The sequence below is a fragment of the Budorcas taxicolor genome, chromosome 18 (assembly GCF_023091745.1).
Source record: "Budorcas taxicolor isolate Tak-1 chromosome 18, Takin1.1, whole genome shotgun sequence".
NCBI classification, from domain to species: Eukaryota; Metazoa; Chordata; class Mammalia; order Artiodactyla; family Bovidae; genus Budorcas; species Budorcas taxicolor.
Window position 1 is genome coordinate 47810049 of NC_068927.1, and position 15196 is coordinate 47825244.

Consider the following 15196-nt stretch of genomic DNA (forward strand, 5'->3'; position numbering starts at 1 on the left):
TCTGTCTTTAGTTAAGGTTTCTCCAGAAGCAGAGGCTGAGGCAAGGATTTGAGGACATGATTACCTGAAAGGGGTGGAAAATACTGGTGGGGAAAGCAGGAAGTGACACAGAAAAGGGAAAAGGCCGCCACAAAAGGGCATGTTAGCAAGCCAGAACCACTGAGTAGAGAACTGGAGGTTCATCCCATCAGGGAACTTTGAGAGCCCGTGTAGAACACATACAGTCATCCCCACTGATGCGGTGGGCCTGGAGTATTTACATACCATCTCCCTTCAGTCACTGGTTGAGGGCTACTGGAGTGGGAAGACGCAAAGCGGGCACCAGTGGTCTGAGAAGGCCCACACGCAAAGACTCGCGTGCTGGCCCTGGCCGTCAGACCAGGCGTTGAGCGGGGAGGGTGACAGGATGTGGACTTGGCCCCCCGCCACGGTGTCTGCTACAACAGCCCACCCAGACACGCTCACCCCAACACAGCTCAGTCGCTTCCCTGCACCAATGATGAGTGATTAGAGAGGAATGGTTCCAGTCCAGGTTGAGTTTAATTGGGAGTTTCAGAGAGGGGAGGGGATTCACTGGAAATACCGATGTCTGGGACAGGGGCCTGGTTGAGTTCTGACTTGAAAAGACCTAGGGGACCCTAACTTAGGAGAGTCCTTCCTATGTCTCAGGGTTATGGACCTGAAGGGGTTGGGTCCCGGGGAGGTCACTGGGTCATCTTGGAGCTCTACTGGGATGGTACGAGAAGCTGTTTCGGGGGGTACTCCAAGTAACACGTAAGGGAGTTATATCTGGGGTTCCAGATGTAAAGAGCTGAGTTAGCAGAGGGGACCCCGAAAGATCCTGCTGGGGAAAGGGTGGGGCTATCTAGGATGTTTCACAGAAACAATCAAGGGGGCTCGATTTCACAGAAATCATCAAGGGGGCTCCTTGTGGGTGGGAGAGGGGTATCATACCGCCCCAAATATTGGGGACTGTTTACCCCCAGCAGCCATTTTGGGGTTTTAATGTAAGACCCCAAAGGCTGGACATTGTCCACATAATCACGGATTTGCAACATTAGCATACGCTGGTTGTCCCACAGGACGGTGGGGACTGGAAAATCAGTCCAGGTTCTGGGTTTGCGTCCTAAGAGGACAGGCCTGGGGGTGCCACTCGGCTCCTCTTCAATAGCTGCCGGAGCTGTGGACAAAACAAGACGGGGAAGAAGTTTGAGAGGCTGCAGGGAAAGATGAGGCAGGCACACCCTGTGAAGTTGGGGGTTAGAAAGAAGTGAGTCGAGTCAGATGGATTTGAAGGTCAAATGCGTGGGAATGGGGGTGAAGCCTCGTGCACACAATGAATCAAGGCTCCTGAGCAAAGGTGTTGCTGGCTGGGAGTTCCCACCTTGTGATTAGCATTGAGGACTGGGAGTCCAAAGGGAGAAGCTAGGAGTCAGTCACATTTGAGGGTCAGAAGTCCCACTCTGAGGTCAGGACTAAAAGTCAGGGGGCTGGAGGTTATCCTGGGGATCAAAGGTCACACCTCAAGGTCAAGATTCAGGGTTAAAAGTAGAGGTCATACTCTGAGGTCAGGGTTTAAATAGAGATCAGGCGGAGTCACCTTATCAGGCAGGGGAGCAGACACTGAGGTCCACGGTCACTTTTGTTTTTTGGCTGTGCTGCACGGCATGTGGGATCTTAGTTTCCAGACCAGGAATCAAACCCAAACTCCTTGCAGCGGAAGTGGGACGTCTTAACCACTGGACTGCCAGGGAAGTCTCAAGGTCACATTTTGAAGCTGGGGTTGGAGAAGGGTCAAGGTCACCTTCTGAGACCACAAGTCACCCTCTAAAGTCAGGAATGGATGGGGTCAGAGGTTCACCCTGCAGTAAGGGCTGGCTCAGCACTCACCCCCTCGGGGCCCGGCCCAGGCCGTAGCAGGTGGACAGGCTGCTCGTTCTCCAGGTTGCGCAGTGTTGGATCTGCTCCAGCTGCCAGCAGGCGCCGCACAATGGCCTCCTGGGCCGGCCCAGGGGGCAGGGCGGCTGCCATGTGGAGGGCGGTGTTCCCATGGGCCTGGAGACAGTGAGGGGAGGACTGCTAAGGATGCAGACTCAGCTGGCCAGGGCTCTCGACCTCACACTCTCTATATTGCCACGTTCACGTCCCACATGTCCCCTCTCATGTCCCAGAGCCCTGCTCCACACCACATTCCATATAGCCCTGTCTATGCCCAACACGTGCCTCAGGTCTAGGTCCACATCCTATACATTGTCCCCTCCACAGCCACAGCCCACAGGACCCCCAGCACCCAGCTGCCCATCTCTGCCTCATCTCACCCAATCTGCACATTCCAGCCCAGGCCCCTACCTTCATGTTGACAAAGGCCCGCAGGTCTCCCTGTGGCAGTGCCAGTAGCAGCTGAACCAGGGTCGGGTTGGCAGCCTGCACAGCCAAGTGCAGAACAGTCTTGTTGCTCTTGATTTCCTGTGGAGAGGGAAACGGCAGAGGTCAGGCCAGTCCTCATACCCAGGCCTCCAGCCATGGAACCCAAGAGCCTTTAGAGACTCTGTTCCTCTTTTGCAAGCACCCATATGTGCATCGGAGAAGGCGATGGCACCCCACTCCAGTACTCTAGAAAATCCCATGGACAGAGGAGCCTGGAAGGCTGCAGTCCACGGGGTCACTAAGAGTCGGACACGACTGAGCGACTTCACTTTCATGCATTGGAGAAGGAAATGGCAACCCACTCCAGTGTTCTTGCCTGGAGAATCCCAGGGACAGCGGAGCCTGGTGGGCTGCCGTCTATGGGGTCGCACAGAGTCGGACACGACTGAAGCGACTTAGCAGCAGCAGCATATGTGCATTATACAGTTGCAGGCACTGTGCACTCTACAGGAATACCAGACTTAAGGGGGTGCCATTCAGATCATGGAGCAGTGGTAAAGACTTTGCCTGCCAGTGCAGGAGACACAAGAGACATGGTTTCGATCCCTGGGTTGGGAAGATCCCCTGGAGGAGGAAATCGCAACCCACTTCCCCTGGAGGAGGAAATGGCAACCCACTTCCCCTGGAGGAGGAAATGGCAACCCACTCCAGTATTTTTGCCAGGAAAATCCCACAGACAGAGGAGCCTTGCGGGCTACAGTCAAGGGCTTGTAAAGAGTTGGACACAACTGAGCAACTGAGCGAACACAAGCACACATTCAGATCATAAGCACCACTGAACTGTATATTCATCAAGACAGTTTTCCAGCCCAGGTATCATTGAGAAAAAGACTCCTTTTCTAGTCCTCCAAAGTAGCTCTCTGGATTTCTGGACTAGTAGCTGCCCTGGCCGGCCCACATTCTATTGAACACAATAAAATGCACCCACATCTCACATGGACTATTTTATCTACAAGGATGGGAGCTGAGAAGCATTTATCAGTGGACTACCTAACCCTGTATCTATTTCCATACTGAGTAGCTCTCTTCATATTTTGAAGCAAATAAAGACATTTTCCACAATGGAACTTTATTATGTGCCTTCAAAGAACCCCTAATGATAATAAACATGGAAAATTGTGTGTTTAGACATAGAAAACATACTAAAAGGGAAACAGGGTGGGGGAGGATAAATTAGGAGTTTGGGATTAGCAGAAACAAACTACTACATATAAAATAGACAATCAGGGTCCTACTGCGTAGCACAGGGAACTAGAGCTAGCATCCTGTAATAGACCATAATGGAAAAGAATATGAAATAGAATATGTATATATATGTACAAATAAATCACTGTGCTGTATACCTGAAACTAACACGACGTTGTCAATCAACTGTACTTCAATAAAAAAATTTTTTAAAAGGAAAAAAAAGGATATATCATTGCAATGTGTGGGCTTTATTTGGATCGCAGTTTTTTTGGTTTATTTTTTTAATGAAAAAAAAAAATGTACGTTACCTTGCTTGCATGCTCAGTCACTAAGTTGTGTCAGAATCTTTGTGACCCCAGAATCTACAGCCTGCCAGGCTCCTTCTTCCATGGGATTTTCCAGGCAAGAATACTGGAGTGGGTTGCTATTTCCTTCTGGAGGGGACCTTTCCAACCCAGGGATCGAACCCTCGCCTCCTGCTTGGCAGGCGGATTCTCTACTGCTGTGCCACCTGGGAAGCCCTTATGTTACTTTAGAGCCAACCAAAAATTTGAACACAAAATATTTGGTATTATGAGACTGTTAATTTTTTTTAAGTGGAATAATGGTACTGAGGTTAAAAAGAATTCTTATCTTTTAAGACAAATATTCATAGGTATAATTGTACCCATAAAATTATAAGCTTGGATTTACTTAAAAATAATACAGGCAAGTGGAGAAGCGAATGGGATAGGACTAGCTTTAGTTGCTGGTTATTTATGTTGGGTAGGTGGAGTTTCAGAGAAGGCGATGGCACCCCACTCCAGTACTCTTGCCTGGAAAATCCCATGGACAGAGGAGCCTGGTGGGCTGCAGTCCATGGGGTCGCAGAGTCAGACACGACTGAGCGACTTCACTTTCACGCGTTGGAGAGGAAATGGCAACCCACTCCAGTGTTCTTGCCTGGAGAATCCCAGGGACGGGGGAGCCTGGTAGGCTACTGTCTATGGGGTTGCACAGAGTTGGACATGACTGAAGCGACTTAGCAACGGCAACAGGTGGAGTTTATTGTATCAATATCATTTTCTGTACTTTATCTGTGTTCAAAGTTCTTTAACTAAAACAAAAAAAATCCAAAACAATGAGTGGATGTGTAATTCTTTCAGCCAGCCTTTGAAGGAGCTACTGTCAGGAAGGAGGAGAATATATGTATTAAGAGCTGGATTCTAGGGTCAGGCCACCTGGGCTTGAATTCCCTCTCTGACACTTACAAGGTACAAGATTTTTGAGTCCTGGAGCCTCAGTTTCATTATCATTAAAATGGAGAAGGCACTAATAGCACACACATCAAAGAATGTTTGTGAGGATTCAATTAGCTAATCGGTGAAACTCAGTGTTTAATAATAGTTAAGTGCTTGATAAATATAAGCTAAAATCATTACTATTATTCCCAGTTGACAACTGGGACACAGAGACGTGAAGTAGCATGTTTAAGTTCACGCCACTGACAAGGGGCAAGTCAGCATTTATTTAGTCTTCTTGGACATTCAAGAGCTCCCATCCCACATGCCCTCCTGGGGGCTAGCTGTCCACTGCCCAGCTCACCTGGCTGGTGTGATCAGCACCCATGTGCAGCAACATCTTGACGCAAGCCAGCCTGTCCTGGGCCTGGGTACTCAGTACTGGGGGATACAGGTCAGGTGGGTGCATAGCCACGTTGAGGGCCAGGATGGCTGTGTGGAGTGGGGTGAGGCCTGCAGAGCAGAGACAGTGAGGACTCTATATCTGGAGCACTCCCCTGACCCAGCCCCACCTGCCACAACACCCTGCCCACCATTCAACTTACCCTCAAAGTCTCTGGCTTCTATGTCAACTCGAACCCCTGAGTTAATTACAGCCTGGAGGAGAAGGCAGAGAGCTGGCTTAGAGTCTCTCCAGGCCATGTGGCCCTGGAAGTCAGCATCTAGGCAATCTAGCCCATCCCACTCATCCCATCTGCCAAACGGACATACCGAGAGGACTCTTGGGAGCCCATACGTAGCGGCCACGTGTAAGACAGAACGTCCTCGATGGTCAGTGGCATTGGGTTCCGCTCCCAGGTTCAGTAGATCCTCCACAATCAGGGGTTGGTTGGCAGCAGCAGCCACCAGAAGAGGGGTCTGCAGGTGTCAGGAAAGGTCAGTCTGGGGCCCCCATTCTCTACCCTCTGAACACCAGGGACCCAGGCCCTCAGCCCTTTTGTCCTCAGATCCAGGAGACCAAGCCTCCAGCCCTCACCTTGCCCTTATGCTCACGAATGTCCAGATGTCTGTATGCTTGGAGCATCTCAGCTGCGGCGTATGCTGCCCAGCGCAACCCCCGTGCCGCAAACAGGTGCAGGAGCCTGGGGACAGGTTGGAGGTAGCAATGAGCACAGCACCCCAGCTGAGCAGGGAGCCCACAGACTCCACTCCCCTGTACTCACGTGTCTCCCTCCTCATCCTGCGCCAGCAGCTTTTGGGGCCCTAGAGCCAGCATGTGAGCACGGGCAGTGTCCAGGGATGGTCCAGTGACCACAGGAGGCAACTGTGGAGGTCCTGAGGGAAGCCCAGAAGCCCTCCAGGATCCTGCCTGTGGCAGGGAAGGGTCTGCATAGAGCCGAGTGTCCAGGGGGTCCTGAAGGGTACCGAGGGTGGGGAGAGCCAGTCAGCTGAGAATTCCCTCTTTCCACCACACACATATACATACAGAGTGCTAGGCAGAGTGGCTGGATGTTCCATCTGTGGCCAGTAACCCTGGACCTTTGGGCCTCAGTTTTGCCCATCTGAGGAGTGGGTTCCTAACCCAGACATCTCAGAATGCTGTGCTGCATAAGGGCAACTGGGCATCTCAGGGGCCCTTCAGCATCCAGTTCCCATTGTCAGTCTCACCTCCATCCCCAGGGGAAATGAACACGGCCGCCCTGGGTCCGAGGGTGAGTAGAAGTCAGGAGTCAGAAAACTTTCAGCAGCAGAAGCAGGATAAGAGTAGAGGCTGTCCGTGTAGGCAGCATGCGTGTTGGGGTCCCAGTCTACAAAGCCAGTGGGGGGCGCCAGGCTGCCAAGTCCAGAACCCACAGTCTCCTGGTGTGCTGGGAAGTGAGTATGGCCTGTGTGTGAGAGAAGGAACAGGGGCAGGCCCGGTTACCAGAGTGAGGGAAGCGGAAGCCCAGACAGGAGCTGTATGAGGGCCCAGTGTCCCCAGGATACAGGAAGCTAGTACTTCTGGGGCAACAAAGGGCTGGCAGTCTGGACTATGGGAGCCTAAATGCCTGAACACTGAGTGAGTGAGGGCCTAGACTCAGGCTGGGAGCCTGGGCCCCAGGACTACGTATATAAACTACTGAGCTCCAGAGAATCTGGGAGATAAAACTTCTACCAGGTCTCAGCAAGAATGAGGGCCTAACATCTAAGTTTTAGAAAGTTCTAAGAGTGCGGATGTTTGAGTCCCTGAGGGAACCCAGTGAGTTTCTAGACTTACCAGCTTCACCTTCATTCACAGATGAAGTCAGGGGCTGGGCCAGGGGAGGTGGGAACTGTCCCTGTAGAGGCCAAAACAAAAAGAAACAAGGGGGAATTTATCCAGCAGACTCCGCGGCACCCATACCCCACCTACAGGGCATCTAAGTCAGAACTACATCTCTCGTCAGCCCTGAGGGCCCTTGCCCACCAGGACACGGCCTCACGGGAGTTGTAGTTTATAGGGCGTCCTGGGGCTCACCGGTAGCCCACCGGCGTCTGGCTGCTGCTGGCGGCGCCTCTGTTCTTCTAGCAGCTTCTTCACCGTCTGTGACGGGCAATGGCTGCGCTCATTCCGGCTCACTGCGGGGTGAGGAGGGAGTGAAGTTATCAGGGGTCTTTAAGTCACCCAAACGCGCGGGGGAGTGGATCTGAACATCCTCCTCGCCCTCCCGCGCGGAAAAAACTGGCACACTGCTGTCGCCTGAGAACTCCAAAGCCAATCTACGATTTCGGCTGCGGCGCCGCAGCCGCCTCCGCCGTTTCCTTCCTTTTGCTCCGCACTTTCCCCTCTGACCCAACTTTCCACCAGCGTCGTGGAAACTAAGGAAGGGGGTGGAGGGCGCGCTCTGCAGCCCCCCTCCCTCTGACCGCCACTTCCGTGAAAAATCCCACCGCACCCCACCCCCAGATCTCCCAGTCCTGAGGAATTCGGGGGGATGCCGGGCTTCCCTTCACAGAGACGCACATCCAGGTTCCCAAATCTCCCTGCCCTAGAAGCTGCCCTGATACTTTTCCTGGGGAAACCAGATATCCTAGTCCACAGCCCCTCTCCCTGAGGAACCACGAATTCAACAGTCCCCTGGCTCTTCAGGGATCCAAAAGTTCGGACCTCGCCCCCTTCTTCACACCCAGGAGTCCAAGCCTCACCCCACAGGAGTCTGGGAGACTCTCAACTGCTACGCCAGGACCCAGGAGTCCGGGCCTCAGCTCCCAGTTTCCAGACTCCTTGTTCACGCGACCGCAGACGCCTGGGCCCTTGGCCCTCACCCGGTTCGGGCGGAAAAAGGGTTAAGCGCGGGAGGGCGGACTCGGAAACAGCCCAGACGCGACGCGCTGACGTCACGGCGCTCACGCAAGGGAATCTTCCATCTCCCTCTTCCTCTCTACCCCATACACCAGGTGTCCGGCTCCGAAACACGATGCGTGACCAAGCGTGGCGTTCGTGGAATCCCCGCACATGGGGAATTCCTGCTAAGCCCGGGGACCCGGGCCGGGCGGCGACTCGGGAAATCCCAGGGTGGGGGGCAGGATCACGGGCAGAGAGCATCCCTGCAGCCAAGCCTTGGACATTGCCTATCCAGACCTTGGCCAATTTCAAACGCCCCCAAGGACTCAATCCAGCCTCTTTCTCGAGTATGGCGGCTGGGTCGCCAGCCCCTCCTCCTAGGACTCCGGCAGGGCTCGGGGCCTCCCAGCACTTTCACCCCCGGGACCTAAGATTCCGGATCCCCAGTCCTTTAGCTCTCCGGACTCGGAGCCCAGAATCCCAGCCGCTCCTGCATCACGACCCAGGACTCTGCACCCTCTGCCCCCTGCACACATTGGGTTCTCACTCTCAGCTTGATGGTAGACCCCTCACTCCTGATGTCCATCTCCGTCCCTCCGAACTTCAGGAGTCCCTTCTCCAGCCCCTCTCTTAGGGGCCGAGCGTACTTCACCTCCCCGCCCCCCAGTTACCTCGGGGATTCCGTGGTGCTGACTGCGGGCCCCCAGGGCCCCGGCCTCGGCGCTGCGCCAGCCTCGCTGCTTCCCCGCGGAGCCGCCGCCGGGTCCCCGATCTTGGACCGGGTCCCCCCGCGAGTTTTTAAACGGAGAGTCTGGCCCCGCCCACAAGCCCGGGAGTCCCCGCGGTGCGCTCGAGCGAATCTGGTGTCTGAATGGGCGGAGCTCATTTTGAAGGCCCGACTCCGAAGTCTCCTGGGAAAGAGGAATTGGGAACCCTGTCTTTGGTCTGAGGGAGAAGGTGCCTCAGAGGCACCCTGAGAGGGTGGCGGACTCCTGAAGGAGGAGGGAACTGGGGGCCAGAATTTCTGAATCTTTGTCCAAGTGGATGTTGGAGGCCTTGACTTCAAGGCCCTGGGCTGGTGGAGGGTGGGAGGACGCTGCCAGTAATACCAGGTCCAGGGAGAAGGGGGCTGGGGTTCTGGACTCCTTGGTCTCAAGGCAGGAAAGGTCTGTAGGTAAGAGTAATATAGGTGAACTCAAATTTCCCCTCTTCCCCGCATCACCGTCTTTTTCAGAGGCCAGTTCTCATTTGTTCATTCGTCGTTAAAAAGAATTTATTACTGCAAGGGAGGCACTTTGCTGGGTGCTGTGGTGTAGCTGTGAACTAAGCAGGCAGGAATTCCCAGCCCTCTAGCAGACTGTCATTCCAGTGGGAGGCTCGTTTCTCAGTTCCCATCTTGGTTACCATGTAAATCACATTTCTCCCCTGCGTTCAAGACTGTGCTCTCCTAGTTCTCCTCCCTCACTTGCTGCTCCTTCCGTTTCCCTGCCTGTTTACTCCTCTTCACCCTTTCTTGGTGCTGGGGGAGGTAGTGTTGCTCCTGTGTCTCTACTCACTTCCTTGATGATCTCATCCAGTCTTATGGCTTTAAATACCATCCATGAGCCATCAGTCCCCAAATTTACATCTCCAGACCAGACATCCCATGAACTCAAAAGAGGCCGCTGTGGTCATTCAGCTTCGCCACAGGGAGTTCTATCAGGCATTTCCAACTCAGTTTACCAAACCCGGGCACTTTTTCATCTAAACCTACTTCTCCTCCTTCTCCATCCTATCAAAGGATTCTCTGTCCTTAGTTGCTCAGACCAGAATCTTCGGTCATCCTGGATCCCTCTCTCTCATACACACTCATATCCACTCCGTCAGCAAGTTTTGTCGTCTCTACTTTAAAAATCTTGCCAGAATCTCCCCAGTGCCCACACCCTGGTCTACCTGTCACGTTTCACCTGGACAATCATAGCACCCTCCCTGGTCTCTCTGACCCTCCCCCTGGTTTGTCCCTGAAGGCAGTCAGAGGGATCCATCACCTCTCCCCCTCCCACACAGACACACAGGAAGCAGGTGGCCTTGTCACCAGCAGGGTGACATCCGCTATTGCTGCCTCTCCACTCCCCCATTGTTCCTCAGGACTTCTCTGGACCAAAGCCCTTTGAGAGGTCCCTTCCAGCCCCCAGCCCACCATGGTGCTGCCAGGCAACATCCTGTTCCTGCTTTTGCTCCCAGGTGAAGCCAGTGGTTACAGGGGCTGTGGGGGGGTGGTGTTAGAGTTTTGTGAACAGGACAGTTTGGGGTGGCATCTGAAGGGAGGGGTGCTGAGGGTGGGTCCTTCTCTCAGTGCCCTTTCCTTTCCAGAAATAAACTTCTGGGCCGATTCTTTGGGAAGGGAAGCTGAATTTGGATGGCTGCCTGTCCATCCCTTTCTACTGCTGCGTCTCTGCCACTACTTCTGATTTCCTGTCTCTCTCTGGGTCTCTGGGCACTCCCCTCCCACTTGGCCCCTCTTCTCATTTGATCTCTCCGGAGTGGAGGTTATTTCTCAGGGCATCTCCTTTCCCTGCACCCTGTTTTGAGAACCACCTCTGCCCACTGATCTGCCTTCCCTCTCCTTCCACAGTGGCTACAGCTCAGATGACCCCAGGTGAGAAGTCAACACTCCCTCCCCTTTGCAGCATCACTTCAGGTCCTGCTTCCATTCCTAAAGTGTGGCCTGTGAGTCCTGAATCTCACTTCTCATCCTCAAGTTGGAGCCGCCGGAGGATCTGCAGCCCTCTCTGGGTCCCCATGTCACCATCCTCATCACCAAACTGAAGGCCCAACAATGCGCCAACCCCCTGACCTGTCTTCAGGGGTACTCACTGTGCCCAAAGCACAGTCCTGGAAGCTATAGGACATCCCCAGCTTCTCTCTGAATCTCCATCTCCCCTTTCCTCCCCCAGGAATTCTGGGACACCCACCCTCAAAGGGATTTCCTTTGCATCATATGCCTGAAGCCCAGCCTTGAGCGTCTGGAACCCCCCTCAGCTGCCTCTTGTCTTGGTCCCCACCCTTCAGGTTCCTGTTCCGGATGTGGGCCCCTCTCTCTGCCACTCCTGGCAGGCCTTGTGGCTGCGGATGCTGTTGTGTCACTGCTAATTGTGGTGGTGGTGTTTGTGTGTGCTCGCCTACGCAGCAGGCCCACCCAAGGTGAGAATGGGGACAGGGCTGGGCCTAAAGGGACAAGATGTCCCTAGGGAGGGGGTCCCCAGGGTGGGGGCCCCCCTTGGGCAAGCCCTCGAGGTTCCGGGGAAACCCTGGGGGTGGTGCTTGGGGGAACTCCTGAGAAAACCCCTGAGGCTAGGGGTCCCCAAGGGGGTGGAGGTGTGGGTGGGAGGTGGGTGGTCAGGCCTCATGTTTTCTCTCCCCCACCCCCAGAAGATGACAAAATCTACATCAACATGCCTGGCAGGGGTTGACTTCCCTGTAACTGCGAGTTTTGACTTCTGACCTTATCCTGCATGTGGGTGGTGGCACAAGAAAATCCACCCTGCTTTGGGGCTGGAATAAAGCCATTGAAATACTTCTGGTTTTAATTCTTTCTCAAAGGCGCCTTCTCATTTATCTGTTTTCTGAGTCCTTGATCCCCCCAGGACTCCATATATCCCCACCCCATCTGCCCAGGGATCTGGAATAACTCAGCATTGCTTGTGTGCTCCAATGTTTATTTGGGGGCAGTAGTGGGGAGAGGTCTGACATCTCATGGAGGCCACTCTGTGCATCTGTGTCTTGATGAGATTAGGAGTAGAGTGCTGAGCAGGCATCAGGAATGACTGGATCCAGACATCAGGTTGTTGACTGCCCTGCTTTGGACTCATTTGTAATATGGCCTCTGTGTATTGAGGTCGCTGTAGACATCTGTCCTCTGGCCCTGGAGCTCCTAAGGGATGGATAGGGTATGGACCATCAGTGAAAGGACCACCAGGGTATGGACCAAATAAACTGAAAATCTAGCTTTCTTCCAGGGGCTGGCAAGGCCTCTGGAAGCTTCTTCAACTTTGTAGCCATGAAAGAGATCTGGGATTTTATTCAAAGGCATTCAGTGTTCGCCTCTTCCCTCTGCCTCACCATTACGCCCCAGGCAAGGGGCCTTTGGGTGTGCTCTTCTCTCTGCCTGGAACACCAGTCCCCCAGATATTCCCATGGGAGGTTCCTTCTCCCCCTTCTAGTCTCAGCTCATGGCATTTTCTCAGAGAGGCATTTCTCTTTTCCTTTGACCACATGGCATGTGGAACAGAGATCAAACCTGGGCCCCCCTGCATTGGAAGCACAGAGTCTTAACCACTGGACCACCAGGGAATTCCCTGAGAGGCATTTCTTGGTTTCCTCATCTCTAGTTTCTCCTCCTCTCAGCCCAGTCATTGTCACATCAATATGCTTTATTTTCTTCACACTGCCTCCCCAAGTGATCTTGTTAATTTGCTTCAAGACTGTCTCTCCAGCTAGGATGTAAGCTCGCCAGCATCTAGCCTAAGCAAGCCCTCAACAAATTTCACCAAAGGAATGAATGAATTGGGGCTTTGCCCTAAAATGTTACTGCCTCCCAGTAACTGGAAATTCTCTTGAGTCCTCTGGTCCTCATGGAGCCAAATTTGAGATTCTTATACTTTACAGAGAGACTTTCAAGCCACGAGTGGGGCAAACCAGAGCTGGTTGCAGACAAATAAAACAGACTTCACAGAGCAGGGTTCACAGTGGGGGTGGGGTAAGGGTCTGTGGCCCCAAGATGCCCGCCTCAGATATCCCTAAAATCACATACAAATGCCTGGTCTGGGAGTTCATCTTTCTGGAGAGGGTCTGTTTGTCTTCCATTAGATTCTCAGAGGAACTCATGACCCCATAAAGGGTTAAGAATAACACTGACGGGGTGGAAGATGGAAAGATGACATTTGCATCGTGGTTCTTAGTTGCGGCCTGTGGGATCTAGTTCCCTAACCAGGGACTGAACCTGAGCTCCCTGCATTGGGAGCGTGGAGTCTTGGCCATTGGACCACCAGGGAAGTCCCTGTATCATCGTTCTTAAGGAGGGTTTCAAGGATACTTGCACTGCCCGTAGATTATATGAACAGTTTTACGTTTTTCGTATGGATTTTTCTGAGGAGTCTCTGGCTTTTGTCAGTTTCTCAAAAGGAGACAAGATCTGCTCCCTGCCCCCCACTATTAATTCTAAAACTCCTCATTTTAAAGTTACCAAATTGGGTTGAATTATATCCTCTGCTCTTCGGAGGACTTCTCTGAGAAATCAGCATGTCCTGGGCTGGGCTTTTTCTGCCTTCTGGCTGAGGCAAATCATCCCTGAATTTCCCCTCCGTACATTTTAAGCTGAGCGTAAGGTCATGACTGATCACTGAAAGCAGTTTTGGACGCTTCATGTTCAGTGTTTGAGGAGCTCCTGAGAAAGTGGCTTCAGGGTCTGGGTTCTGCCAGGACCGGGAGAGGGCCATTTCGGACAGACAACCACAGGGCCGGAGTGAGAGATGAGGCAAGAACTTGGTTTCCTTACCTGATAAGGCGACTCTGTCTCCGTGATGTGCTGTTTCCGGGTCACTGCTCAGGGGTGGGGTGAGAATTGGGACTATTTTCTTGTTCCAAAGTCAGCCCCTCCATCACCTCCCTTTGGGAGGTTGTGACTTGGGAGCTTACCCTTCCCTTGCCAGGCAAGTCCTCAGAGGGTCCCAGGCCATCCCCAGCCAGCCCCGCTCACCCTCCGCAGCGCCTCGCCCCCGAGGAACCAGCCGACCCAGGGAGTACACAGCCAGAGCGATGAGGAGGGTCAGCATCAGGTCCCCCAGCACGATCCCTGCCAGCACGCCTGGGCTCAACGAGGAGCAGTTGCATTCTGGGAATGGATGTGTTATAGGAGTCAGGGGAGGCCACTGGGAGTAGGAATTGGGAGGAGGTGTCAGTCATCAGTGGGGGAGGTGTGGAGAGGCTGGGGAAGGGTCCAGAGGTGGGGTGATCTTTGGGAGGTAGGGTGGGGGATTGCAAGGTCTAGACCTACCCCTCTGGGCCTGGACGAGGCTGAGACCTGAGGAGAGGAAAAGAAGGTAAACTGAGACACGGGGCTGTGACTGCAGGGTAGGCATAGAAGCTGGGGAGGGTGTCTCCTGATGCCCGGCGCGCACGAGAGGGAGCTGGGGGCCGTCATCAAGGCCTCTGGACTGTGTTCCTTCTACATCGACTTATCCTGTTGCAACACTCTTAGAGCCCGTTCCCTCTGCTTCTCCCCGAGGCTAAATCTTGGGGCGGGTAGGAGCGCAGGCTCTGGGAGAGACTCATAGGGTTTGGGGGGCTGGGGATCTGCTGCAGTCCCAACACTCCCCCGCCCCACTTCAATTCTCTCTTTCCACCCAGCTCCCTGCCCTGCCCCGTGCTGAGCCCAGAAGCTGCAGAAGCCCCCAACTCACCACCCACAGTCAGAAGGAGAGATAGGAGCCTGTCGGAGGGTCTAAGGCCCCCCATGATGCAGGTAACGCTGCTGGACACCACAGTCCAAGGCGGGTGGGATGTGGCGTAGTGTCCAACCAAGTAGAGGAGGAAGTCTGAGGTGGGTGGTGGCAGGAGGGAGGAGGGGACGATGGGGGAGGAGGAACAGAGACAGACAGACATCACCAAAGAGAGTCAGGCCCAGACACCCCAGGCTGCAGCCTCCAGTGGTTAGAATGAAGGGCGATGGGCGCATGTGTCCATTCAACCTTCACCCCCAGACAGAGGTCCACCATCATTGTCACAGGAGGGTCTCTGGCTGACTGTGATTGGAGCTGATCTCTGCCTCTTCCTGGCTGGACAACCTTGAGCAAGTCACTCAACCTCTCTGGGCCTCAGTTTCCTCACCTGTAAAACAAGGAGTAAAATAATACCTACTTTGAAGGGTGTTGTGAGGGTTGAATAAATTTGTATCTCTAGAACAGGGTCTGACACTTGTCAGCTTTTTATAAGCACCAGTTATATTTATTTGACAATCAGAACCTTGTAATGTTCATAGGATATTAAAAGAGACCACCAGGATACGGGTTTTAGTAAC

At 53.6% G+C, this 15196-nt stretch overlaps 3 protein-coding genes across 3 annotated transcripts; 1 reads left to right on the forward strand and 2 right to left on the reverse strand.

The window, feature by feature from the left end:
* Positions 1–1106: 1106 nt before the first annotated feature.
* On the reverse strand, positions 1107–7107 carry NFKBID (NFKB inhibitor delta). The gene is made up of 9 exons (XM_052656495.1): positions 7093–7107; positions 6059–6249; positions 5872–5977; positions 5607–5753; positions 5441–5492; positions 5200–5348; positions 2350–2466; positions 1891–2055; positions 1107–1180 (listed from the first exon to the last, which is right to left on the reverse strand). Exons 1-9 carry the CDS (start codon positions 7105–7107, stop codon positions 1127–1129), a joined length of 996 nt encoding a protein of 331 aa, XP_052512455.1. The 3' UTR covers positions 1107–1126.
* A 3191-nt stretch (positions 7108–10298) lies between these two features.
* On the forward strand, positions 10299–11649 carry HCST (hematopoietic cell signal transducer). The gene is made up of 4 exons (XM_052656708.1): positions 10299–10362; positions 10754–10777; positions 11191–11322; positions 11551–11649. Exons 1-4 carry the CDS (start codon positions 10320–10322, stop codon positions 11589–11591), a joined length of 240 nt encoding a protein of 79 aa, XP_052512668.1. The 5' UTR covers positions 10299–10319; the 3' UTR covers positions 11592–11649.
* A 182-nt stretch (positions 11650–11831) lies between these two features.
* TYROBP (transmembrane immune signaling adaptor TYROBP) lies at positions 11832–14688 on the reverse strand. Its single transcript, XM_052656508.1, has 5 exons — positions 14580–14688; positions 14174–14200; positions 13877–14011; positions 13676–13719; positions 11832–12052 (listed from the first exon to the last, which is right to left on the reverse strand). The coding sequence occupies exons 1-5, from the start codon at positions 14632–14634 to the stop codon at positions 11987–11989; spliced, it is 327 nt and encodes a 108-aa protein (XP_052512468.1). The 5' UTR covers positions 14635–14688; the 3' UTR covers positions 11832–11986.
* Between the last annotated feature and the right edge of the window lie 508 nt (positions 14689–15196).